Source organism: Numenius arquata, chromosome 11, assembly GCF_964106895.1.
Source record: "Numenius arquata chromosome 11, bNumArq3.hap1.1, whole genome shotgun sequence".
Taxonomy (NCBI): domain Eukaryota; kingdom Metazoa; phylum Chordata; class Aves; order Charadriiformes; family Scolopacidae; genus Numenius; species Numenius arquata.
Window position 1 is genome coordinate 20238877 of NC_133586.1, and position 26567 is coordinate 20265443.

Genomic DNA, 26567 nt, shown 5'->3' on the forward strand with positions numbered 1-26567 from the left:
TACACATGGTAATATGTAATATGTGTGTATCTGTACAGGTATATAAATAAAGGGGGTGTGTGTGTTCATCTATTTAATATATACATACACACAGACAGACAAATATATAGAGACATTTATATATAAATATAGGAGGGTGTTGTGTATTGAATGCAAATACATAGGTATACATATATAGTTATAAAGTATGATACATGGAGCTTGACACACACACTCTCTCTTGTCATCGTCCCCCTCCCATCTACATTGATAAATCTTTATATATAAAGGTTATGTGTATATAAAATGTGTGTGAGGGACTGTATATATGTATCTGTTATATATAATGTGTATGTGTGTGTGCATCTACAGTATTTTATACATATATATCCCCCTATACAGCCCCATAGTCTACTTGGAGATTTATTTAAAAAAAAAAAAAAAAAGTATTTATTTAAATGTGTATCTGCATATATAATTTAAAAGCTGTATAAATAAAGGAGAAGGTTCATGTATAGGTATAATGTATATCTGTATATCCCTATATATACATTCCCCATGTATATACACACAGTGATAAATATATATATTTATATATAAGGTATGTGTGTACAAGAGCGACTGTGCGGTCTATTTAATTATATGTATTTAAAGGGAGGACTGTGTATTATATAGTATATGTATCAAATGTCTCTGTGTATATATGTAGGTATAACATATTATGTTTGCAGTTCCTTATACATATACACACACATTCCCCATAGCTATAGGAATAAATCTATATATAAAAAGACTATGTGTGTGTGCGCGCATGTATGCACACACACGTATATATTTTTACACATACACAGGTGTGTGTATATATATAGGTATACGGTATTATTTATGGCTGTGTATCCCTCTATATACATTCCCATTATATATAAAAGTGATATGTAACTAAAGAGGGGGTGTTCATGTGTAAGTATAATGTATTATGTATGTATATTCCTCTATATCCACATACACACACACACATATAGATAGATATTTATGTGTTAGTGTATGGCATTATTAGATGGTAGGTAAGTACATGTATTTAAAGGGAGGACTATGTATTATAGTGTGTGTTTGTATGTATCTCTCAAATCTCTTGGTGTTATATGTATAGGTATAATGTATTATATATGGAGCTACACAGACACACTTCCTCCTATCTGTATGGTTCACACTATATATAGAGATTATGTGTATATAAAAATGTATGTGTACGTGTGAGAGGCTGTATGTGTAATATATACATACACAAAATATATACAGCTGTATGCAATACTATTTCTAATTAATACCCTCTCCATACCCCCTCATTATATACCAATATATGTAAAAGAGGCATGTATCTAGACATAAGGATATAGAGACCTATATTTTAAAATCTAGATGAATAAAGAGCTTTGGGTTATGGAGGGAGGTGTTCGTGTATAGATATATTTTCATGTATACCACTTTATGTAATTTTTTTTCTCTTTCCATACAAACACAGAACAATACACATACATTTATATATAAAGTTGTGTGTATTAAGTTAGATAATATGTATTATAGATGTGTACACTTATGTATTTTATATAATATGTACACACACTTGGAAGTACGTGGCATTATTTATACATGTATATGCCCATTTTGTATCTATACATGTGTATATAGCAAAGCTATGTAAGTGCAGGGGGGTGTGGCACACCCAGCTATTTCATACCTATAGACAACAGCTATACAAAAGCCCCCACTGGTGGGGGGTGGGGGCGCGGTGGCTTTGGCACCGGGGGGGGCCTTCACCCGCCTCTCTCTGATCTCTTCCCTGCAGACAGCGGCGTCCCCGAGGCAGCCATCTGCGTGGTCACCACCGCCGCCATCGATGTCCATCGCCCCAACATCTCTTCTGACCTCTTCACGGTGGAGGTGCCGATGCGGCTGGGCAGCACCGGGACATCCGCCAGCATCACCTCGGGCAGCGCCTCGCGCTCCACTGTCAGCTCGGGCACCCAGGCCTGCAGCGAGAGCAGCCAGACGCTGGGCTCCTCCCCGGACTGCAGCACGGCCTGCGAGGACGCCACGGAGGCTGCTGCTGGCCCGCGGGCTGAGCTGGCCCCCAGCCGGCAGCGGGTGGCCCAGGCCATGGTGCAGGAGCTGCTGTCGTCCCTGTCAGAAGAGGCCTGTCTGGTGCAGAAGGGGCTGGATCCCGTCAACCTGAAGCTGCCCAGCCCCGCGGGCTCAGCGGGGGCCAGCCCCGACCTGGGCCACCGGCTCAGTGTCTACAACCGCAGGAACCAAGAGAGCCTCGACGTCTTCCAGCTGAAGCCCCTCATCGACTGCCCACAGGGTGCCCCGGTGATCGATGAGAAGTATGGGGCACTGGGACCCCCGGAGCCACGGCTGGGCAGGGTTCCCGAGGCGTAGGGACAGCCTGGGGGGAACCAGGACAGCTGTGGGGACACACTCACCACACTGGATCACAAGACTGCCACAGGCAAGGTGGCAGTGCTAGAGGCAACCCGTGGCATCTCCTGCAATGGCCATCAGCCTGGGGCCAAGCCAGCATCATCTCTGCCCACCAGTGCCCATGGTGCATCATGGACCTGCCCTGCCACCAGCTCTCGGCCAGCTGGGACCTACAGCATCCTCTGGGGCACAATGGACCTTCCAGCAGTCTTAGGCCAACATGGACCCGCAGTGCCTGGCGGGGGACAGACAGACTATGGACCTGTCCTGCCAGCAGCCTGGGGCCAGCCCAGCAGTGCCCAGGAGCACCATGGACCTTCCACCAGTGCAGGGCCAGCCTGGCCCCACAGTGCCCGGGGGCAGGACAGAGCTGCCGGACAGCCTGGGCCCGGGCCGGGCACCCGGCCTGACCCTACCCAGGGGCTGAGCGGGGCTGGGAGGGGAGCAAGGATGGGAATAAACACTGACAAAGACATGCTGCCTCTTACCTTGTTATCCCTCCTTCATTCCCTGTCTATCCCTTCTTCCACCCCACCAGCAGCACTGCTCTATGTGCCATCCCATTGCCCACCACAAAAAAAACCCCATCACCACAGTGGCCCCAACCTCTTTCCAGTACAATCCTTTATTTGCCCTTATCCCCCATACCCCAACTGCAGTGGGAGGGTCCGTCACCATCACTCACTTCTTCTTCAGGAGCTCCGTCATCTCTGGCACCGCCTGCAAACACCAGTGCTGGGGTAGCGTGTGCTCTCCCTCTGACACCCCCCCCCCCCAAACTCTCCATGTGCAGCACCCACCCCCTCCGGTCACACTCCCCACCCTCCCACCCCTCCTGCCCAGCACACCACTCCAGGGGCTGTGGGTCACCCCAGCTCGCAGCACTCCCCACTTCTCTCCTGCTGAATAAAGCCTCTTAATTATTTAAGAGAGCTACATTTCCATTAGGTGGAAATAATGCATTCGTACAAAATTTATTAAGGAAATTGTCTACATGGTGTTTCTTCAGAATGTGACTTTGTCTCCGGCTTGCGGAAAGGCCCGTGCTCAGGGCCGAGCCAGCGGGCATTAGTTCAGGAATGGCATTAAGTGCTGGCAGAGTCTCTGCCCATGCCTCCCACGGAGCCACCGCAAGCTCCCGCCCGTCACACGCGTGTCCGTGCACGCAGGCAGCTCGTACATGCGAGCCACGGGCACCTGGCCACGGGCTAGCTCGCAGCACAGACTTCCCAGAGAGAACTCCAAGTTCCTCGTGGGCATCAGTAAGGCAGCAAGCCCAGGCAAAAATAAGAACTCCTCCTGCCAACTCTACTTTTATATTTTATGAAGCTTAAAAATACGTGTAAGCACCCATGTGCAGTTATTGCTCCAAGTGTCTCATACTCAGGAAACCAGAGCAGCGGCACCAGGCTGTGACGCCCCCCAGCAACCACCAGCGTCTACTTGTAGGCATTGAATTTTGAGACTGAAAATAATGAAATCATAAAGCCAGTTCTTTAACAACCAATCCTTACCCAGACATCTTTAATACGCGATAGACTCCATTATCTAAGCTCTCATTAGCTCTCTGAAACCGTTATCCCGCGCATCTCCGAGTTCAGCCTCACCTGAAATAAGTCTGCCACCAGCCCGTAGTCTGCCACTTGGAAAATTGGAGCTTCTGGATCCTTGTTAATAGCAACAATGGTCTGCAAGCAACAGTAAAGCACCGTGTGAATATATAAATATCTATAATTACCGTCTAGGGCCGGCTTACAATGGACAGGCCTCATCTAGGAAATACGGGCTAAATTCTCTCCACACCCCTAGAAGCAGAAGACATGGATCACAGCACTTACTTAACAAACATTTTTCCTTTCCACCTCAAAACCAAACACCCCCCAACACCTCCCCAACCTCCCTCCCCTGCTCATTCCATACATCAGGGTTAACATGTTGGAAAGAGTCTAGAAAAAAACATTAGTACAAAGGATTATCTGCAAGATCTAAGCCATACCATTACAGAAATAACTCAAAGGTGGCATTTAAATCGAGTACAATAAAGCCACGCCTAAAGGCCTCTGCACGTACTGTGGCCCGTATCAGTTTGTCACATGGTAGAAAAACGCACATGATTGAAATCCCAGCACAACAGTCCAGAAAATACCTGTCTCGGTTTGAAATCTGTCACACAGGTAACTTACTCTGTAACTGTCTGTGACAGCTTCCAGCACGTTAAGCGTGAGCGTCCCCATCAAAATGTACAACAGGACGGGGAGCACTCCGGAAAGGATGGGGAAAAAATAAATCACAACAGTTCATAAAACAAACCTCCCCGAGCAGGGGTGTGAACCACCACACTCCGGTGCTGCCTTTCCACCAAAACCCTGCCTGTCGAACTCTGACTCGAGGCACCCACACTGCTCAGGAGAGCTCCAACCCAACACCTGCCCTTCCCCAGTACACGCAGTTCACGTGTCCCGGTTTTACTCCCTCCACCAAATGGACTTCTCCAACAAAATAAATGGCTCAGCAGCACATGCCAGCGGCACTAACTCAAAGATAAAAGCTTGCAAATCCTGTGGTTTTAGGCCCACCAAAATGTGTTTTCTTCACTGGTCATTTGTATCCTGTGACTCGCTCTAAAGAAGGACCTCAGCACACACGTAAGAAGCAGCTGCTGCTGCTGCCCTCTTGCCAGCTCGTCAGCAAAGACCTGCAAGTATTCCCCTAATGCGTCCCCTGAAATATTTTTCCCAAAGTTTTACTGGTTTTATTTCAGTTACCCCATTTGCAAACGCAAACCTCTACCGGTCTACAGTGCAGGAAGCAAAATCCAGGTTGTGATACCTGAGGGTATTAGTGCAATAAAGACTTTCTCTAATTATCCTCTGAGGCCCTTTGCAGAACCGTTCCCAGGGGCCTGAGGCCGCAGGGGTAACGCTGAGGGCCGGCTGAGGCCAGCCGTCGGTGACAGCCTGGGGCTGCCAGCTCTGTCCTTACCACCAAAATAATTAACACCAGTTGCTCGCAAACCTGTCTTAAGCTTTAGTTCGGCAGCCTCGTCGTTCCTCGGTCTCCATCAGCTGAAGTCACTTTTTAGTAAGATCTGGTTCTCTACGTCATCCCTAAATCAGCCTTCCCAGGGTAAGAAGCAAAAGCATCACCTCGCAACAGAACTTTGCAAGTTACATCTCGTAGAAAGAAAAGCTACTGTAACTACCTCATGAGGGAACAAAAAATAAGGAAAGAAAGCAACAGGGATTCTCCAGGTCTCCTCAAAAGCTGCATTTTCTACCTTGCTATAGAAAGACAAATAAACTATACATTTCACATGGTAGAAAGCATCTGACTGCTTTGGAAAACGTATCATGTACGAGTTCACAGTGCCAGAGAACAGTGCTGAGGGAGGACAGGGGGACACTCCAGAGAGCTCCCACCGCTGCGTAATTCTTTCCATTTGTAAAAATTGGATGTTTTCAGTAACTACACCACCTACATGCTTTTTTACAATACATACATTTGTTTACACTAGAAAAACTACAGCATGTGGAAGAAATGACAGTTACATATGCATCTCGGATTAGCAAATCTCACCTGTTCTTATTTCCTATAAAAGAACATCTCAAAATATCACACAGATTGGAAAGCCAAAAAAGCAGAGGCTCTGCTGGTACAGTACAGGACAATATTGCTGCTCAATATTTTTATATCAAAGGAAATTCTGGCACACAAAGTAACAGGCTCCCAGTATTGCTGGCAGTCTGAACTGAAACAAGGCAGGAGATAAACACAAACAGGGTCAGCTCGAGTTTTACGCAGCTTTAAATACACAGTTCTCAGTCAATGGCTGATACTAATCCCACCCGTCCATCCTCTCCCTCACCCAAAAGCGCAGTTGGAGACTAAATGCCTCGGCACCAAGACACTCTAAATACTGTGGCCCATCAGCAACCAGCAGAGTCCAGAGGGAGCCAAGGATGATGATGGTAGTTGCCGCTTCAGCGCCACTCTCACCGACTCTTCGCTGCCTGCCTGGCCCTGCTGTCTCCCTCTTGCTACGCTGCGAGCAGGAGGGACGACGGCGACGCTGTTCCACTACGAGCGGTGAGACTGCACTGCTGCAGATACATCATTCACACTGCCCGAGAGCAACCTTCATCCCTGCCCATCAGTCATCCTCAATTTCTAATTGTGGTTGGTGTTTCTCCACTGTGTCAACTAATGTTGATGCCTGAGTCCCTGATTTTAGCAGACTGAGGCCCCAAAAAGCGTGCTGTATCCCAAATCCAACTTACATTATTTTGCCCAAAAAATATTTAAATAATATATACAAAAAGAACTAATTGTAAGAAAGCACAGATCATCCTACCACACTGGCTGGCTGTGAGGACAGTTACCAGTCACAGACACTCACTAGTCTGTCACCAGTTAAACACAAGGATCTGCCCGTAAAGTTTTGCAAACCTTTTCCTCAGTCTTATAAGCTACTCAAAGTTCTGGGTTTGGTTTCTGCCAGAAAGCGTTAAGTTCATTCCCTGGAAATAGAAAAAAATATATATATCCTTTTTCTACATTTACTTGCGGGGAGGCAGGACAGTTGCTGATGTTTGGCATTTGATAGTCTGATTCAGCAGGTAATTCCGCTCCTCTCTCCGAACGCTGCACTGTGCACCAAACTGGCAATTCCAAGGTGGGATTATTTGCTTTGGCAACTAATGAGTTAAACCTTTTAAAGTTTTACTGCCGTTTTATAATAGGTTTCCATTTGAATGGCTAAATGCAGGAATGTCAGAGACATCTTTTACTTTATGGAATAGTAAGTTCGTAATTCAAATTGCACATTGTTATGCATGAATTAATATGTCATACTGAAATAAAAGCAAATGGAACTATTGTATAGAATTCAGGCATGTGGTTTGTTTGGGTTTTTAATAAACACAATCAGCTAGCTGCTTCTACTTACCACTTCTTTTACCAGGTTTTCTACTGTGTTAGATGTTTTGCCACAATATCTTTTTTTGGCAAGGCTCAGAAGGCCAGCATGTTTTAAAGGAGACAAACTGGCAATTTTAACATTAAAAAATTCGGAAAACTGGCTAAAGTACTGGTGTAAAAGCAAGGAAGACAACTCATTTCCTTCCTCAAAAATCTTTTCTAGCACATCCATCTTTATATACCTTGCTGTCTTTCATCCCAGCCAAGTGTTGGATTGCTCCAGATATTCCCACGGCAATATAAAGTTCCTAGAAAAAAACAAAATTGAGACATTTTTGGTATCCACAACAGTTTCAGTAAGCTCTCACAAACCCTACTCAAAATCAATTACATGCAGTAGATTTTACATTACAGTAGTTTTCAATATTAAAGGCATCTGATGATTGTTTCCCTTCCCCACTTGGGGATGTAATGTAACTGTAAAAGGAGAATCCCAAAGGAGCTTCTGGCAGAGACAGATGAGGTGGGGGGGGGGGAAAGAGAAAGAAAGACAAAAAAAAAAAAAAAAAAAAAAGAGATCTGCATCAAACATAAGACACTGCTCAGCTCGAGGACAGGACAATCAGTGTTACCCATGACCCTGGAGATTCCCAAGGCAAATATTAAGCAAGATAACCTACAAATGGATAATGCAGTTGAGAAAACCTAGGCTTTCCTGTTTGAAGCCTCTAGGATCCTTTACGTAAGACAGAATGCACAAAGCTGAAATTCAGGTGTTTAAACCTTTAAAAAGTTTGCTATGTGGCAGAGTAAAACATCTCAGACAGTGAAGCAGGCTACTGCACTTGGAGCGATAGTTTCTATTATTTACCCCAACCCTCAGTGTTCCATGTGCCCTAAGGCTTTTCTTCCCCCATTCACTAACAACTCCTACACGGGATGAATAAAGAAAGGTTCCCAGATAGGCACCAACACACTGTAGATCTTTACGCTTTTGGGGCTCCCAATCAAGCATCTCCAAAGAGACTTATGTTGAAAAGAGTTGAAAACATATAGACAAATAGACCTATACGGACAACTTTCATTCACAGCAAAAAAGCGTTTTTTTCCCTCAGCCGAAAGTCATCCAGGCTATAATCTATCCAACACCAAGTATATTTTCAGCTCTGTGACAGTTTTCCCAGCACCACAAGTCCAAGTAGCAGTCAAACCTGCACTGTTTACCTACCTAATCTTACAGAAGAAAAACAAAGAAAGTACTTTTCACCAACTCATTCACTAAGAGGAAACTGTAACACACAAAACTAGTTGGGGGATCGTCTGTCAAAGCCAAATACAGGTGGTATTTATACATGCGTAGAAAAGACACAACCCTCAAATAGTAACAGAATACTAACAGAAATTCCTCTTTCAAAAATACCAAGGTTAGTCCATATTTAAGAACATACAAATCTAATTTAAGAAATTATTTCTGGGGGCAGGGAGGATAAGAGGGTCAAAAAACCTTATCCCCGTGCAACTGAAGATGTGCATTACAGTTAAGTGGCTTTTAACGTGAGGAACAAAACACAGCTGTGGAACAGGCACAGACCTGCAGAACAGGCTGGCAAACAGAGGTGTTCAGAGACCATGCGGGCTGCTTTCTCCATACAGGCCTGATACTCATTATATCAATTAAAGAAAAAAAAGATTATTGCTTTCTGATGTTTCTGCAGCTATAGATTTCACCTATCACACTGGTTTTTAAACAGGAATAGATAAATAAAATTTATGAAGCTTCTCTACGCTTTTCTACAAAAGCTATCTCCTGTAAAAACTGAAGGGGAAGGACAACAGAGCAGGAATAAAGTACTTCCTATTTAAAAAGCGTGCTTTGAAATTGAAACACAGAATCTAGTCTATGTATTTTCACAGAAACACACAGCTGTTGAAGACACTCAGAAATTTCTTAGCCTCAATAGCTTTTTACCGAGTAGATTACTATTGGAGGTCAATCCATTTTAACCACAGCTGCAATGTAATATAATATGCCCATATAAGAACTCACGGTAAGAAGGCAATATTTTAATTATACCAAATAAAAGAACAGATGTTACAGGAGAAATTATTCTAACATCATATAGTCTTTAATACAAGCTCTTTTTAAAAACACATTACTGTAATTTGATTTTTTTTTTAAAGCAATTCATTAAGTGCCAGTCATCTAGACTACCAGATACTCTTCTCAGTCTGTTTAACATTGTGAAGTTCAGTCTTTGGAAAGAATCCAGCTAACCGGGAGCCAGATGCCAATGTATATATTCTATTAAAATATCTAGCCAAGACAAGGATGTTTCATTAAAAGGACATTTGTAAATAACCAGGCATGTCTAAAAAGCCTTTCTTATGCCTCTAAGCCACATGCTCTTCTAGGTTACGTGCTTCCAAGGTAACTGGTCCATGCAGCAGGCTGTAACACACACAAGAAATCACCTCAGTAATGTTTTCATACAAAGAACACACAGAACAGCGTGTTTCTTATCAATAGTTCCATACTGTAAAATAGATTTGATTGCTTAAATCTTACTTTAAATCTATTCTACAACTTTGTAGGAGGGAAACAATGGACCCACAAGGTCCAAATAATAAAGATTCAGGACTCTTCAGTGCTCTCTAAGGAGAGAATTCAACTAGTCATCCAAAGAGGTCATAAAAGACTCAGAAATTCAGACCTCTAAGTTATTTTCAGGGTAATACCCTTGTTTTGATGTTTTCCCTGAAATCATTAACTTCTATCAGGCCTTTTGCTGAGTCCTATCATTTCTACTGTTAGTGTTCAAAGTCCCAAGTCAGGACTGTAGCCACAAGCACTACCAAGTTAGTGAGGGAGGAAAACAAAGCAGATTGGTACCACAGAGCAGCGGCACTTCCAACTGCGTTACACGACGTTCCTGCCATCACAGCAGAGACCACATTAAGGTCTGGAAGATCTCAGTTTCTCAGAGCTCATCTCCGCAGGAGACCCACGCCAAGACACAAAACGGCATGAATCAGGATCTGGATGCCGCCTCTCAGGTGCCAACAAAGATGACTTTACACCAACTTCCAAGTTCCTGCTTTTTGGATCCCTGGAAGCTGCTCTAATTACTGCTGTTGTGTGGCTGATCCACAGCCTACAATTACACGCACTTACATCAAAGCCCAGGACGTAGAGTGGCATTCATCAAGTCCCCAGTGCTTGTGCACAGGCAGGTTTCCACTGAAGGGCCACTGCCAGCGCTGTGCCACAGGAGAATGGTGTAACAAAACAGCAAACAAATTCTATACCAAGGGGCTCACGGTACTGTCTGATAGAAATGAAGTCCCAAAAGCAACTAAAGTCAAGGAAGGTGAAAGTTTTGGTGGTACAAGGGCATTGCATCAGATTAGAGAATTAGACAGAAGTAACTTAATTTCACACAGGAAAGAATTTCCGTACAAATATCAGAGCCATGCCACAAATCTTTATTTTGTATGAAGTGGATAGCGGACACCAGTAGAGGGTAAGGGACACCCGACAAGAGAGCTAAGGGTGACAAAGAGCACAACGAATGGAACAGGCAGCACAGAACACTGGATGGACCGATGGACGGAGCCTGGAAGCATATGAAGCAGAGGGCAGGGAGGCACCAACAGGAAGCACTATAAGACATGCTATTGCAGAAAGGGCTGGGTATGTCAGTAATGGGAACATGTGAAGGTGGGGGCATCAGCACGTAACATACCTGTTAGGCTTCTCAAGAGCTACAGCAGCAGCCAGACCTGATTCTGCCAGTGAAGTGGCACAGAGGCAAAGAGTTTTAATTTGCCCTGCCATACAATATCCTACAAGACTCCAGTGAGAGCCAGGACCCTGACCCTCAAAGTTTGTAAGCACAGATTTGCATCGCAACAACCCTAAAAAGAAACAAAACTCCAATTCCAAATTTATCCTATTCAAAGGCAAAATTCCAAATCAACATTCCAACTTCTCATTTGCTATTTAAAGTATTCATCTGGCCTTGTTTTGTTTTTCTGACAAACCTGACCGTGGTATGTCTTGCAGAGAGAGTCATCGTATGCTAATCATTAAAATGAAAAAATCCCCCTTGGCGATCCCTTAAACTCCTATTTCTGCTTTAAATCTACCCAACTTACATATCAGCATCCACAGCAAGTCCATGAGACTTCACATGCATGAATTTGCACAACTGGCTCCAGGATCCATATAGCCAGTTACACACTGTTTGGATAAGTGTCACAGGAGTGCCATATGTGGATGATTATAATTACAAATATACCAATGCAGGTATTTTCCTGTGCATACTGACCCTTCCCATTATTTATAGAAAAAATTGTGGTATATAATAATACTTCATTTTTACTTATGAGAATATTTAAAAATGCCTTAGGCTGCCTTGGAGCAATTAAGGTACATTTCTTAAGAGATCCACAGTAACAGTTTTTAGTTGCAACTTACAGCGACTATGAACACTGCTGAGACTACTCTGCATCCACAGGTGCAACACAAAATGAGGCAGTCGCTCTGCAAGCCTGCCGTCAGCTACTATTGATTTTGATGCCAATTTTTGAATTACGCTGAAAACCTTTAGCGTACATCAATTTATCATCCAACTAGTGGCATGCTTTTAAACAGGCTAGTTTAATAAACCCCTTTGGCACATATACTCTTTTTAAAGGCAGCTCAAATATTTTATTTTCTTTACAAGAGTGAACGGACAATGAAATTAGAAAGAAATCTTTGTAATGAAAATTGCTTCATACAAGAGATTCCTTCCAATTACAAGCTATTAACCCAATAAAATTTTTTCTGGCTTGATACTAGATGGTATATATTACACTGCATAGCAAACAATTATCCAGTATATACTACTTTCAAGCAGTTGAGTATGTTCCATTCAGGAAGCGCGCATTACTAAACTATATCCCAACTACAGTTTCTTTTTCCACTTTAAGAACCTTTGATCAGCCAAGCTATGTAATTACTCTTAAGCGTGGTTAGGGTGTCTGCTGGAGTGCAGGGCCATACAGCAGTTTTTTTTTCTCTCTCTAGGGAAAAGCACATCAATTGCTTTCAGCTAAATGCACTCACATATGAATATTTTAGTACAATTTAATGTTTCTGCACCAACCCCAAAGGAGCAGAGCATCAATTTGTGAACATAGTTTTCTTGGAGTTAAAAGCTACACTGGATAATGCAGGATGAAAGGGGTTGTCAATCCTTAGCTTTTTAGCAAGTCAGAGAAAGGTAGTCTGTAAATTCAGTCCCAGCTGCATACAAATAGCTCTCTAAAGTTTGCCACTATAAAGCTACTTTTCAACAATAGTGAATTATCAGAGGAGATATTCCAAAAACAATTTCCCAAGCACGGTCAGTTTTCCCAACGCTATTCCCATCTGCCAGCCACCTAACAGCTCAGCCTTTTATACCATGAAAAGTGCACCTGCTGGTCTGTTAATAAAACGTAATGTACAAGTAACGCATTCCTACAAAGAAGCTAGCTGGAGGTAGGAGAAATTAAGTAATGTACCATGTGTTGGAATAGAGAAACTTTAGTATCTCAATATTCTCTTGTATGTGTAACAAATTAGGAAGTCATAAAGATCATATCATTGATAAGCAAGGAGTAGGACATTTTTAAAGTGAGTACAATCAAGATGACAGGAGTGACACTTCTCATAAAACTAATGGAATTAATCAGTTTGTTCTGTTGTTAGCAATTCTTGCTAAGAGCCAGAGAATAAAAAGAAACAGAAATACTAGACTAAAATATACCTTGTTTCACTTTCCCTTCATGAGACTGAAGGGAAACAAAACTTAATAGATGTGCTAACCTGACAAGCAAGCGATGCCTCAGAAAGCAATGGGAAGTAACTGAAGAGGAGTTAGTACCCACTTACTACCTAATGAAACTCACACATTTTACAGAGAACAAAACCAGGGTAGGTGAAGCATTTGATTGCTTTGCCACTGAGCACAGAGAAATACAAAATATAGGAATAATGTAAGTGATATGTATTTCTCCCCTCCTGCTATTCCCAAAGCAAGATGACAACTGACTACTAAGTGCTAAGAAGCCACTTGTTGCAGTGAAAGGGCTCACCTGGTAAAATACTGGGACATATACAAGCCCAGAAAGCATCCCATCCTCTTGTAAAAGAAGCAGAGGAACAGGAATTCCACTGCTCTGTAGAAGACTAATTGCTCTGTATCTCTCCGCCAGGAAATGCTTCCTTGCCATTCAGCTTTCCTTTTCCTGCTTCTAATTTCACCTGACTCCTGCATTTTCTACTAAACGTAACACCTTAAGTTGTTCCTGTTCTTCCATGGTGTTGGTGCCTTTCAGCTGAACCAACATCTCACTCTTCAGCATCTCAACTGAAGCTGCACCTCTTTAACATGCCCCTTTTTCCCTCATTTTTACTGTCAATTCCTGACAGTTGTACATCTAGCTCCCTTTTGAAGTCCCTGCAATTCGTTACATCCAGAAGACCTTCTGGTATGAAACTGAAGCTTAATCACTGAAGCTAAGCAGGTCAGCAAGTGTACTCCTGGTGATCATATCAGAACCACTCTGAATTCCCATCTGCACTCCCCACCCGAGCTTTCTCAGCACATGCAATACCCAAATACATCTACCTTCTGTGCAATCATATCACATTTCTAACACAATCATCTAATCCAGTATCAATTATTACGACATATTTTCTAACTTCTGCCTTCCTGAATCTTCCATCCCAGTTTCTTGTTGCCTGTTAAGTATTTTGTGCCCAACGTTGAAAGTAACAAGACAGCAACAACTGAACACCTAAAAAAAAGGAGTTCTGCCTGGCTGCGCTTTCCCCTATACTGTACCCTCCTCAAGAAGAAATCCTCACAATAAAGTCTGAGACAGCGAAGGTGAGGCTTTCCAGCCATGGTCCACAGACGGCTAGGCCCGGATGGACACCCTGAATCCTACAATTGTGAAATATGGGTCTGGCCACATCTTCCCTATTGCCAGCTAGGAAAACCTACAAAGAAAGCTAAAGCAGTTAGAGAACTGGACCCCAGAAAGAACATAAACTTCAACAGAGGAAAATTAAATAAATTAAAAGAGTGAACATCTAAACTCTGAAGAGATTAAACTAGAAGGATGCCTTTCAGGCATCAGCAGATTCTTCACAAGGATCACAACAGCCTAAAATGACATAGACTTTCTGAAAATAAAAACAAATTAAAAAAAAAAAAAAAAAAAAAAGCAACTCAGAATGCCACTGAGGTTTTATTTGTTTTCTGGGGGGAAGAAGTTGAGAGCGAGATAACCCCAGTACAAGCCCATCTTCCTTCAAAAGCTAAAGGGAGAATATAACTAGAATAGGACACAAGAAAAACTTGGGAGACCCTGGGAACAATGTGGGTATCCAAACATAGGTGCCTAGCGGCATTGCAGCCAGCATAGGATCTCCCACCCGAATCATAAATGCTGCTCCAGAAGGAAGTCTCCAGGTCCCACGCAGTAACTACCAACCCTGTGAATGTACTTTCTATATCCCAGATGGCTAAAATGGCATTAGACACCTATTAAATCATCCCTTATATGCCCCTTCCTCACAAACCTGTACTACAAAGGTCACGGTTCAAAAACTAACAGAAGCTATTTAAGGGTTACAGCTTTCTTTTTCTCACAACGCTCAAGATTTTTTTTTTTTGTTTAAATATTAGAGAAATTACACAAGTTCATGAGAAAGATTACATACTTCTTTCTATGTTAGAATTATACCTGGGGTAAGGAAAGCTAATACTGAACTAATAAATGAAGCATTTATGTTCCATTTATAAAAGTTTTAAATATCTGAGAAACATTATTTACCTTCTTTCTTCTCCACCTTCCTTTTGTTCCTGTTTCTTTCTCTTTTTTTTTTTGTGAACAAGACAGAAAGAACTGGGAAGATTTTTACTGTGAAAACTAACACCCCTGACTATTTGAAATTTCTTACCTAAAAATAGCAGTTACTCTGGGGTGGTGGTGGGAGGCTTGACTTGTGCAAGGAATGTAGTATTTTCTAACTGGGTATGCTTAACTAACACTTAACAGTAAGCACTCATGGGAAGGATATTTTATCCAAAACCAACTAATTTGAAAATTCTTACAAGGGCTTTTTTCTCAAACAGAAACTACATACAGTGCTTAATCTGAGAACTGAATTTCATTTTTCTGCAGAACACCTGCATATAAGAAGTAGTGGAAAACAACTGGCTTCTAATTTAAAAAAAAAGTTCCTAAAATGGTTGTTGCTGATTAAAGACATTGAATATACTAAATTACTTTTTTAATTAGGAAGGTAACATTTTATATTTTAATATATCCACTTATGCCTAAAAATTTCCTTCCTTCCATCTCATCAAATAATACAAATCCGCCTCCTCTTCATAAGACAGAATGTTCAAACGGGAGCTGCAATCACCTGAAATCAACAGGTAAAAAAAGCTAATAATAATAATACACCAAATATTCTAGCAACTGGAATAAAATTATACAAAAACTACCAAAGTTCCAGTCAAAAACAATAAAATGCATAAATTCCAATATGAACAAAAGCTCAAAGTTTAGAGAGCCAAGGCTACTTTGGAAGGGTAAATGTACTGTACACAACTAATTCTCAAACAGAAAGAAGGTAAAATTTGTACTCCTTAATTAACTGCCTTCTTTCATTACTTAAGCAAAACGAACTACAATTGTTTCTTGAACTGGCAGTTTGTTCATGCATTAACACATCAGCATTTCAGGAAAGCTGCTGTGGCGTTCTCGTGTCCTGTGATGCACTGTCTGGGCTGCACTCTTAACAACTGAAGCCGGTCATGGAATTACTGAAGGACCAATGACCAAAATTACCTTTCCTTCACCAAATCCACAATCAAAGGCCCAAGGGAAGAAATAAACACATCTTTTAGATTATTACCTTCTTGCCCAATGGTCAGCACAGAACCACTCCCCAGCAGTCATACACAAAAAGCAGCCGCAGAAGCACCTCCCCTCTTCCTGAGCTTGTAACTAACTCTTCTCCCTCTGTAGTCTCAAAAATGACCCAATTCCAGAGTCCTTTAAAAACAATGCATTCCAATCCTCCACTGAGACTGGGCAAGAAACTATTAATAGAAGAATAAGAGCATACACTAAGATACTTTCCCATCAGAAACTAACAGCTGCACAGGAGAGCAAGTATGTCCCAAACCCCAATGGTTTCTTGGATCCAAGATTCTTCCCCTGCTTAAAACCCACGTGCCCAGGAGGGCATGCACCGTGTCAACTGGAGTTCAAAACTAAACACAAACCTCCTGTCTCGGCTAATATAACTAACCAATGCACAAAGCTGTTTTGCAATTTTCCAGATAAAACCTCATGAGTTCCCCCTGAACTAGCAAAATCAAACATACCTCACAGGAAGAGAGAACAGTCATCATCTAGAAGATTGTTAAAATAGCCAGTATAATCTCACATGATCAAGGAAGTTCAGTTCTACTCCTTCTTTAAGTGAACTCTATCTCCCACTGCGCAGAGTAAGTTTCTAGCTACAGTACCAAAAAGACGTTGAAGTAGAATGGGATGCTAAGAACTTGCAGCTTTAAACTGCCTCGTATTTAAGATACCTATCCAGCACATGGAAAAATTAATTTCTCTCGTCAGCAACTCTGAGGGCTTAGTATCAATTCAACTGGCACTTTCATTACAATTAACTTGCAATGCTTTCTATACTTCTACGCCACTGTATGCTGCCCTTGCACGTATTTTATGATCCAGAAAAAATATTTGAACAATTTGAACGAAGGGTCATGTAATTTTCAGTACTCTGCATAACTCACTGCTTAATAAGCATTCGTTAAGAAGGAAGATGAGAGAGCAATGCATCAACCTGCTGACAAAAAGATGCAGCACCATGCAATTGTGCCAGTTAGGACTATTTATTGACACAATAGTTAAACATTCATTAGTTGGTCCTGACCGACTAATAGCTATTTTAACAATACTCTAGAAGATGACAATGATGACACTGATGTGATTCTATGATGTGGCTGTATGTTCTTATTACTTTCACATGTTGCTAAGAGCTATCCGTGGCAAGTTATAGCACTATATCTTCATCAAAAACTAGCCTTTTTTTGTTTCAACATAATTGTTTATATGCCCTTGACTCCGGAAAGAACGTTCATTGTTGAGCCTTGAGACACACAAAACAGAGCTGAGCTGTCTTCAAATTAGCATTTTCCACTTCACTTGGATATCTGGGTAGTGAAGAACTAAGGATGGTCAGTCCCATCTCACGTCATTTCAAAATATGCCGTTAAAGGACATTCAGCTTACTCCTTGGTTTTCAAAAGTTTGGGTATACCACGACCAGCTGAAGATTGCCTCCTTACGACAGCCAACCCCGCCTTCTTTGGAACCTGCAATTTCCATGTATGTTGCAGTTGCACTTACTGAATTAGTGTTGATCAGCTTGCTGAGACGCATAGCTGCAATACGTTGGACCTTATGCCTACTGTGTGATGAAAAGAAAGTGCAATATATTTAAATACTAACGTTCCCTTAGCAAAGAGGAAGTATTATGCTGGGGGCTACAGCTGTCCTGCACTACATCCAAAAAAATAACATACTGTGCACAAAACATCACCAGAAAGAAGAGTTTAGGTTGCATTTATAAATTGCAGCAGTTAAAATATGACAAGTTTCTCTGCTAAGTTCCAGCTCACTCTCCCTTTCTGGTTTCATTAAACCATTACCAAGTAAAAAGTTGCTCTTTGGTGCCTTCTGTTGCCATACACGCTCATTAAAGAGAACTGCTTACTGAAAGGCAAATTGATTACTCAATTATGTAGCTCTGTGTACATCTGACAGATTGCCATACATGCCCATGTTCTTCGTCAGAATTCCCTGCTCACATCCGTGACCATCGCATCTCAGTATGTGCTAGTGCACATTCTGCCCCACACCGAGATGAGCTACATTTATACCGTCTTATTTACAAATGCTCCATGTGCTTTATCTGTCTACCAATTTCCCCAGGTCATAAGGGACAATTAGTCTCAGACTTCTACATGACAGAAAGCTCCCCTCCTCAAGATCCAAAAAGACATCAGTCCCCTGTGATACTGGGATGCAAGCAGAGAAGTTGGGCAGCAGGTTATTTCCCAATATGAAGCCACTCATTAGAGTACGCCCTTCTTGGCATTTCACTCTACAGCAGCCAATCTGTAGATAAATAATCTCGTAAGTTTCTTGCACTTTCATCTCTTACAAAAATTTTGTTAGAATGTAATGCCATAATACAGTTACGGTTACCAAAACTTTAAAAAAAAAAAAAAAAACCAAACAAAAAAACCCCACACAAACCAAAAAAACCCCCCAAAACCTGTAAAAAACCCAGAAAACACACTTTCCAGAGATCAAGCCACATATCAATATAATTTCAATTTATGTTGGCAATGACATCTTTTAGCACATCAATGATGGCTGCTATAAAACTAAAAAAGGTTCAGCACAGGCAACCATGAAAAAATCCAGCATGCAAAACCTCTGACAAAACTGTCTGCAGAACACTTCCAATTGACATCACAGCCTGCTGCTGTAATTTTGCAAACACACCGTCAAGTGACAATATCACAATGGGCACACTAAGATTCTCCTGTTAAGCACAGCATTAAGACTTAACTCATTTCTAAGCACTTGCTTTGAAGGAAAATGCATGGTAGAAAACATTACAGCTCTTTTACGAAAGATATTTCCATACTTACTGGTGCTACTATTTTGCCCGTCTGTCCAACTTGCATGTCATTAGGAACAAAGCCAGCATCAACAGCTGCACGGGAAGCTCCAACTAGTTGAAAGAAAATATTTCCAGTGTTTTCTTTTAAAATATTAGCGAGCCAAATTTCTATCACCATAAAAGCACATGTATTTTACTGAAGAGTCCCATACTCTAAGGGCACGTATTTAGAAACTTCCCTTTTAAAAGCTCTTATAGTAATCCCTCTCTGTACCACTGGCTGAAACTTCCAAATACTAAGTGCTAATGCACTTCATAAGCAACAGGAAATCCTTACTCCCAGCACCAAAGGGACATATTTTAAAAACCGAGGATTTCAGTCTGGCATATTTCCATTATTTTCTCTTGTCGCTTTGTAAAAAGAAGATTTTCCCATAAATGTCTTCCCATAATGTTCCTCCGAGTTTGAATAGAACACATGTGCCATCTTATACTGCTGTGGAGCTCAAAAGTCAGGCATTGTAAAGAAAAATATCAAAGTAAACTTGAAAACGCCACATGGACATTTAGTTAGTGAAGCCATTCACGTAACACTATGAATTCATTATTACACGTGAAATCTAAAACTAATGTAGTTAAAAATGTTAATGCAAACAGTTCCTCCTCCTCCCCAACCTTTACTTAAAATATTTTGCTGAAACTCTGTACGTGGTCAGTTTTCTCTTGTATTTTGCTAATACAAAAGCATAGCAAAAATACAGAGCCACTCTAACTACGAGAACTGTGAAAGGGATTCTGTAAAGGAATAGTATATAAGGACATACAAAGAAAATATCAGCTCTTCAAAGTGAACCAAGACCATTTTTTAATTTATACAACTTCACTCTTTGTTTGTGAGCTTGTGTTCTGGACACATGAGGACGACAGGGAATAGTACAGTTTAGTATTTTGCTTCATACATGGGCATTTAAATACACAGTTGACCACAATGGTAAGACAAAACTCTATGACTAAACTAAGAAGATTGTAAGAATTTATTTGATAGAGACATGAGAATTAAAGACTTCAGATGAACGCTGTTTTTTAATCTGACCTTTTAAAATTATAATAACCAGGGTAAAAAAACAGGATGAAAACAAGCTTTACCTGCAGCATGCAACTGATCTGCAAGATCATATAACAACTTAAAATTTTCACCGCTCTTCAAGCCTCTCCCTTAAAAATTAAAACCAAAAAAGATAAAGAAAGAACATCATAATATGCTTTAAGATTTTTTTTATTGCCTACTTTAAAATAATCAACTTTCTGTATAAGTATTTGTATTTTCAAAGGCACAAATATATGCCTGCATAGGGTATTTCTGGATATATTACTAAACAGCACTTAATATTCAGAGATTTAGCTTTTGTCTCTGTGATTAATATTATTATTTTGTATGTATAAATCAACACCGCTCTGTCTGGTTTACTTCCTGTACGCAGCACCATCAAGATCATTCTCTGAAATCAAGGAAACAGGATTTTTTTTTACTAATTTGTGCTCCCTCTGCTGGCTTTAGGTACAAAACTCTGTACTGGGATAACTACGGAATAACTTTTTAGCTGTTAGGCAGAGTAAAAATCACAGCGCATCACTTTATACCTGAATAGCAGAATCCAAATATAACGATTTTTAAAATCATTAAAGCCATTACATAATAATGTTTGGACTGCCTATAATGATTAGCAATAATTTTAAACATAACAGATTTGGATCTAAAGCCACTACATATTGCTACAATTTTAAAGGGAACTCACCAAATACGACAATGTTCTTAAAAAGTCCACTAGCTTGTGTTAAATCCACGTTTTGCCTCTTCACGCAACATATGTGTTGGGTGCATTCCCACTGGTCCCTATGTCTTACCTCAGAATTACATCATAGCTATTTTTTTTTTGTAATGTATCACATTATAGTGTTCTGCTACAGATATTACTTAATCAAGATGTACCATTACTCAAATGTAACATAACGCAGTTTCAATATTATCTACTTACCACCCGATACAACCACTTTTGCACTAGTAAGCTCTGGTCGATCGCTTTTTGTCAACTTCTGCTCAATCCATTCAGACAGACCAACGGGTGCTGGAGGGGTTACTGCATTGATCAGATGAAGAAAAACATCCCCAAGAAAAAGGATAAATGGTGTATTTTCAACCTTTTAAATCTGAGATTAAACTTAATGCAAAAGTTCATTCTATAACCAATTCTACTGCAAGCTTTTAGCTACTATCAGTAATTGCTCTGTGGCTTTCAGCTACAAGCCTCTTCTGTTAGTTGTGTTTAAGTAACCTACAGTACAAGCTGCACTAAAACGAAGGTCTGTTGTGTAAGTAATACACTGATATCAACCCAGCATAGTAAGTGTGGTTCTTATTAAGGCAGGCAAACAAGCCAATTAAGTAGTGCAATATGCTAATCTTAAGCATTTGTTTCCTAACATCCACAGGCATTAGAAAATCCAAGATGGTACAGGGGGAGGCACTGAGCCACCCAGAAAAATACGAGGACTGGGACACACACACACACAGAGCACAATGTTACTAACGATGGCCTCTGCTGGGTTTACAGCACAGTCATAAAAAGCCCCACAGCGGAAAAAAGTAAGGTGATCAAAACACTGGAAGAGGTTGCCCAGAGTTGTTGCAAAGTCTCCATCTGTGGAGACATGCAAAGCCTGACTGGACACAGTCCTGGGCAATCCTCTCTGGGGGGGTTGGACTAGATGGTCTCAAGAGGTCCCTTCCAACCTCAACTATTTTGCAATTCTGTGACGGGATTTCTCTATCATCAAAGCTACACTGGCTTCATTAAAATAATAATTTAAACTGATTTAGTTAAAACTGACCTAAACCAACAAGTAGATGTTCCCAAATCAACTTAAACTGCTACTAATTCAGCTAGACACTATAATGACCTATCTCAAAATACGACCCATTAAACCAAATCTGTGGACAGCCAGCCACTGTTATTTTTGCTCCATCATGCTTTGAAACCAATCTGGCTATTCAAACAGCTGTAACTTTAAATAAGGGTAAGTTTCAAGATTGTGGTGGCAGAGGTTTAAGCAGCGAGTGAAATAGGCACAGATTTCAGCACAGATAATCTCCAGTTCTGGTCAAAAGTAATCCACACCTTCCCATACCAGATACCACTTAAAATGTGCAAGTACCCGTATTAAAAGCATAAAGCTCCAATTACAACAATCAGTTTGCTTTGACAAATACTTCTGCAAAACATCACTGTGCAGTAAGCAAAACTTTATTACATGAAACAACAAAATATGAGAACAAATACTCACGCTTTTCTAAACTGGCACTACCACCGCTTGTTGGTGCGGCCTCAAAAGAAGTTCCCCGTACGGTAAAGATTTTAATCGGTTCATCACATTGCAGAGTGCAAAGAATATTTCCTAAAAAAAAAAAAAAAAAAAAAAAAAAAAAAAAAAAGGGTCACATTATATTTTTAAAGAAGCTAATATCAGACATGCTTTTTAAAAAACAAACAAAACTAATATCAGAAACACATTAGCAAGTTCTACTAGAATAGGTAACATTCAGAAAGTTACTTCTCCAAACTGCAGTTTTAGATGACTAAAACTTGAAACCTAGGCACTTAGTAGATGTAGCTTACTTTACCTTACTTTTTAGCTCCATGTTTCTGAAGTAGGTTAACAAATCCTGTATTTTTAAAGGATACAGAGCATTCAAATAATCTCGTAGGAAAGCAGTTTTAAATTTCAAAACAGGGGGAAAAAAAGCCAACTTTGAAAGCATAATTCTTAAACATAGAAAGTGTCTATAATTCAAAGTAGATCTTTTATCCTGTTGCATGAATTCATCAGAAGACAATGAGGCCTGCCCCACGTATCTGTGGGGTTGTGTTTCTTTCAATAATATATAACATAAGGTATCTACTTCACACTGGAGGCTGCAAGGAACACTAAAGGAGAAAAATGCTGCAGCACCAGCATAATCGTAAACAATGTCATGTTGAAACTGTGAATTACTGGGAAGCAACTTAAAAGTGCAACACAAAACCGCACTCTGGTAATGTAACTCAAAATGTAATATTATGTTAGTACATGTGGTACAATCTTGTAGAGTAAAATTAAAAAACATAAGCTAGTGAGCTCATACCTAAATTAAAACACGGTGTCAGACAAGCATTAGAGAAACAAGACTGAAAAAAGAATTGCAAATTAAGTCAATTAAATATTATAAATAATTAGTTCAATGTCTTCATAATTAGGAAAAATAATCCCGTGGTATCTTAAATCAGAACTAATGCAAGTCATATTAAATAAAGCTGGACAATTAACTTAATGTCTTATGTTTTACAAAATCTGATCAGAAGGTACATTAACAAAGAAATGCAGCATATGTAAGGAGATTACCAAATTCTATTAATTAAAGCGATAGACCTGGTTTGTAACTGACAGTACCAAAGTTGTTGGGATTATTTGCTTTCCCACACATGGAGCATCATGTCCATCCCCAGGTTTCATTTTTATGAATCACAGCGATTCAGACAGTAAAGTGAAAATTTCTGTCATATTCCAAGGTTCTAATAACAGGATTATGCAGAAAAGTTACCAGTATTGGGTCCTTTATTGCACAAATACCACATAACCTTTTGTGATTACTCACCTGCATAGATAGTTCTCACAAAAGTGTCTGGTTTCTGAATTTCAATGATGTCAGAAACAGGGGCAACATCGAGTTTGCCGGCCACTCTGGGAATAAGATTCTAGAAGTTAAAGATTTAAAGTTAGCAAAGGAGATGCTAAGTAAATGCACATGGTCAGTAAAAGAACGCCTGCTGTCCTGATTTTAACTTCATATAATGCTGTCTGTACATAAAAAGGCACATACAAATAAGATTTTTGTAGGGCTACTCATATAGCTTTAGCAGCCAAATAAAATCCCATTATTGTAATAACATTAGACATTTTATGAGACTTACTGTAAGTAAACCCTTAATTCAATATCTTAAATTGGGAGGCTGATTTGCTTCAATAGTTTAAAACTGAGTATAGATGCAATTTACTCAGAAAATTGACAATTATGGATCGCTGAGCTCTTAGCACTTCAAGACAAATGAAAAAAAAGCAGCATTTTTGGAAGCTAGTTACCAGAGACAACCGGAAAAAAACCCTGCACTCTCCCCCCAAAAGAAAAAAAATATTATTTTTAAAATTAATATTAAAATCTATATTCTCCTGCTCTGAAATTGACTACAAAATTACAAATTACTTAGCACCTTTAGGACTGGAAAGGAGGATAAAAAGAGCAACCTAAATCATGAAGAAATTAATGACAGCAAGAGTTTTGCTTCCTTTTTGTCCCCCTCCTAATCTGGTACAACACATAGGGCCCAGTTCTGAAATCTTTACTCACATTAAGCACTCAAAAATGGAATCATAAGCTCTAAAGCAAAATCTATTACCCTTTACTAAGGCATCACAGATCAAAAAATAAAAAGAAAAAAAATAAACAAAAAAACCCCTAAGACTTAAGTTATGTAAAGATTTCTCTTAGCAAAAATTACAAGTATATGGATTGATATTGATTGGAAGTGAAAGTAGTCAGATGGAAGGCTGATGTCATTATTCATCCCACATTGGCAACATTTCTGAAGTATCCTTTTTCTCTAATTTAGCCACATCACAACATTGACCACCACAACATAGTCCAGATTGTTAGGACTGAGGCTCTCTGCGTACTTAAAAACACACTCGTAAAAAACAAGTTTTGAAAAATTATTTTCATTAACAAACATTTTGGCTAGGACGTGGATCTGTGTTAGTTATATATATTTACAGACATTTCAATTTACATGACTTACATCATAGACGCAATTGCCCCCCCCCCAAAAAAAAATTTTGCTTCCAATAGGTCTGGACACTTTCACTTCAACATGCAAATCATACATTTTTCATCTCAAATTACTGTACTTTTCCTTACAATTTTCATAATGTTTTCAGATCACTTAATCTATTTTGTGTTATTGTACATTTTTTGCCTTGTGTAGATAGAACTAGCTGGTTATCACTAAATATTTCTTCTACACTGTTCCTTTGTCCAAGTCAGCCCATAATAAAACTCAGACATGAATCAGTGTTTCTAACTAATGGCCTCTTAAGCAAACTAATACAACATTTTTAAAAGACTCAAAACTGTCCATGGGTGCCCTCTCTCAGGCATTTGATTCACACTCTTTACATACAAGTGTCTCTGTCTCTTTTCTACAAGAAATTTTTGATGCACTTTGATCTACTTACCTTCCCAAAGGCAGATGCTCCAGCGCAAATGTGGGTGTAATTAAATTTTTTATGAGTTTCCACAATCAAGGGAGTCAGCTCCTCTGAGGGCAAAAATATATTGCTCAATATTTACAACTATCTTAATTTCAATCACAAATATAAAAACCATTTATTTTGTTCAATAGGTAAGAACAACTCTCACCTGCTAGAAATCCCTTGTATGCATCGTGCTGAGCCACTAGAACTTTTGCAACACCCTGAACTTTGCTGACTTCTTGTGCTACCTGTGATTACAAATGAATTATTACTAGTTTGTATTACAACGGGCAGCACAAACAAATAACAAGAGAGAATCCCTGCTGCAAAGAGCTGACAGCTTATAGATTAGTTAAAACTGGAACACAAAAGCATGTGAATTTCAAAATCAGAATGAACAAAATGCAGATCTTCTGACTCAGAACACAGTGCCTTGTGGGATAGTGAAAATGAATTTTGTGAATAAGAAAACTACAAAGCAAATCAGATGTAGGAAAGCTTGCCTCCTGCATGCAGGATTACACAGTGATCTCATGCTTTATTACCACAGTCAATAACAATCATACTTGAGGATTATTGCTCAGTATTCTGATATAATCATCAAGAAACCAATCCTACCTTCTTTTAAATCAGTATCTACCACAAAAGCATACAGTACAAATACAAATGTACAGCGATGTTATGATCTTTGTCCAAATTTTAGGAGCAATCTTTTGTTTGCAGCTGACTCTCTGCCTACTAATGCGATGTATATTTTCAATTCTATATCATTTTTTTTTCCCCTTTAAATTTGCAGAAGTGAATTTTAAATGATAAAAGGGTTGTTGCAGATCAGAGAGAAGAGGACTGACAGCAGTATCTGGAGACCACATGCATCACCCCAGAACTAGCGTAGTTTTACTGAGTTTGCTGAGTATCAGTTTACTTCCAAAAATTAACAAGAGGAAACAAACAAAAATTCCCTAATAGTTGCTACAGAGTATCTGTTTGAGTAACCGGCTCTTTTGTCCCATTAATACAGAAACTTAAAAAAAACCACAAACCTTCATTTTTTTGTAAAGAACTTTTTCCCAGCATGACATAC

At 40.1% G+C, this 26567-nt stretch overlaps 2 protein-coding genes across 4 annotated transcripts in view; one reads left to right on the plus strand and one right to left on the minus strand.

Annotated features, from left to right (window-relative positions):
- TMEM266 (transmembrane protein 266) overlaps positions 1–2418 on the plus strand; it is a 61175-nt gene extending 58757 nt beyond the window's left edge. The window contains exon 10 of the mRNA XM_074155460.1: positions 1826–2418. Within this exon, the coding sequence (XP_074011561.1) occupies positions 1826–2418 (593 nt within the window). The remainder of the gene's footprint in view (positions 1–1825) is intronic.
- The window catches only part of ETFA (electron transfer flavoprotein subunit alpha), a 33520-nt gene continuing 8472 nt past the window's right edge, over positions 1520–26567 (minus strand). The window contains exons 3-13 of one of the 3 annotated variants that reach the window (XM_074155462.1): positions 25650–25731; positions 25466–25548; positions 23832–23931; positions 22484–22594; positions 21178–21279; positions 20288–20356; positions 19170–19252; positions 7620–7685; positions 4068–4148; positions 3109–3180; positions 1520–2425 (exon numbers count right to left, since the gene is read on the minus strand). In XM_074155462.1, the coding sequence (XP_074011563.1) occupies positions 3142–3180; positions 4068–4148; positions 7620–7685; positions 19170–19252; positions 20288–20356; positions 21178–21279; positions 22484–22594; positions 23832–23931; positions 25466–25548; positions 25650–25731 (816 nt within the window). In that variant the 3' untranslated portion in view covers positions 1520–2425; positions 3109–3141. Of the gene's footprint in view, positions 2426–3058; positions 3181–4067; positions 4149–7619; positions 7686–19169; positions 19253–20287; positions 20357–21177; positions 21280–22483; positions 22595–23831; positions 23932–25465; positions 25549–25649; positions 25732–26567 lie in introns of those variants that run through there. The other 2 variants (XM_074155461.1, XM_074155463.1) reach the window with 2 other exon arrangements.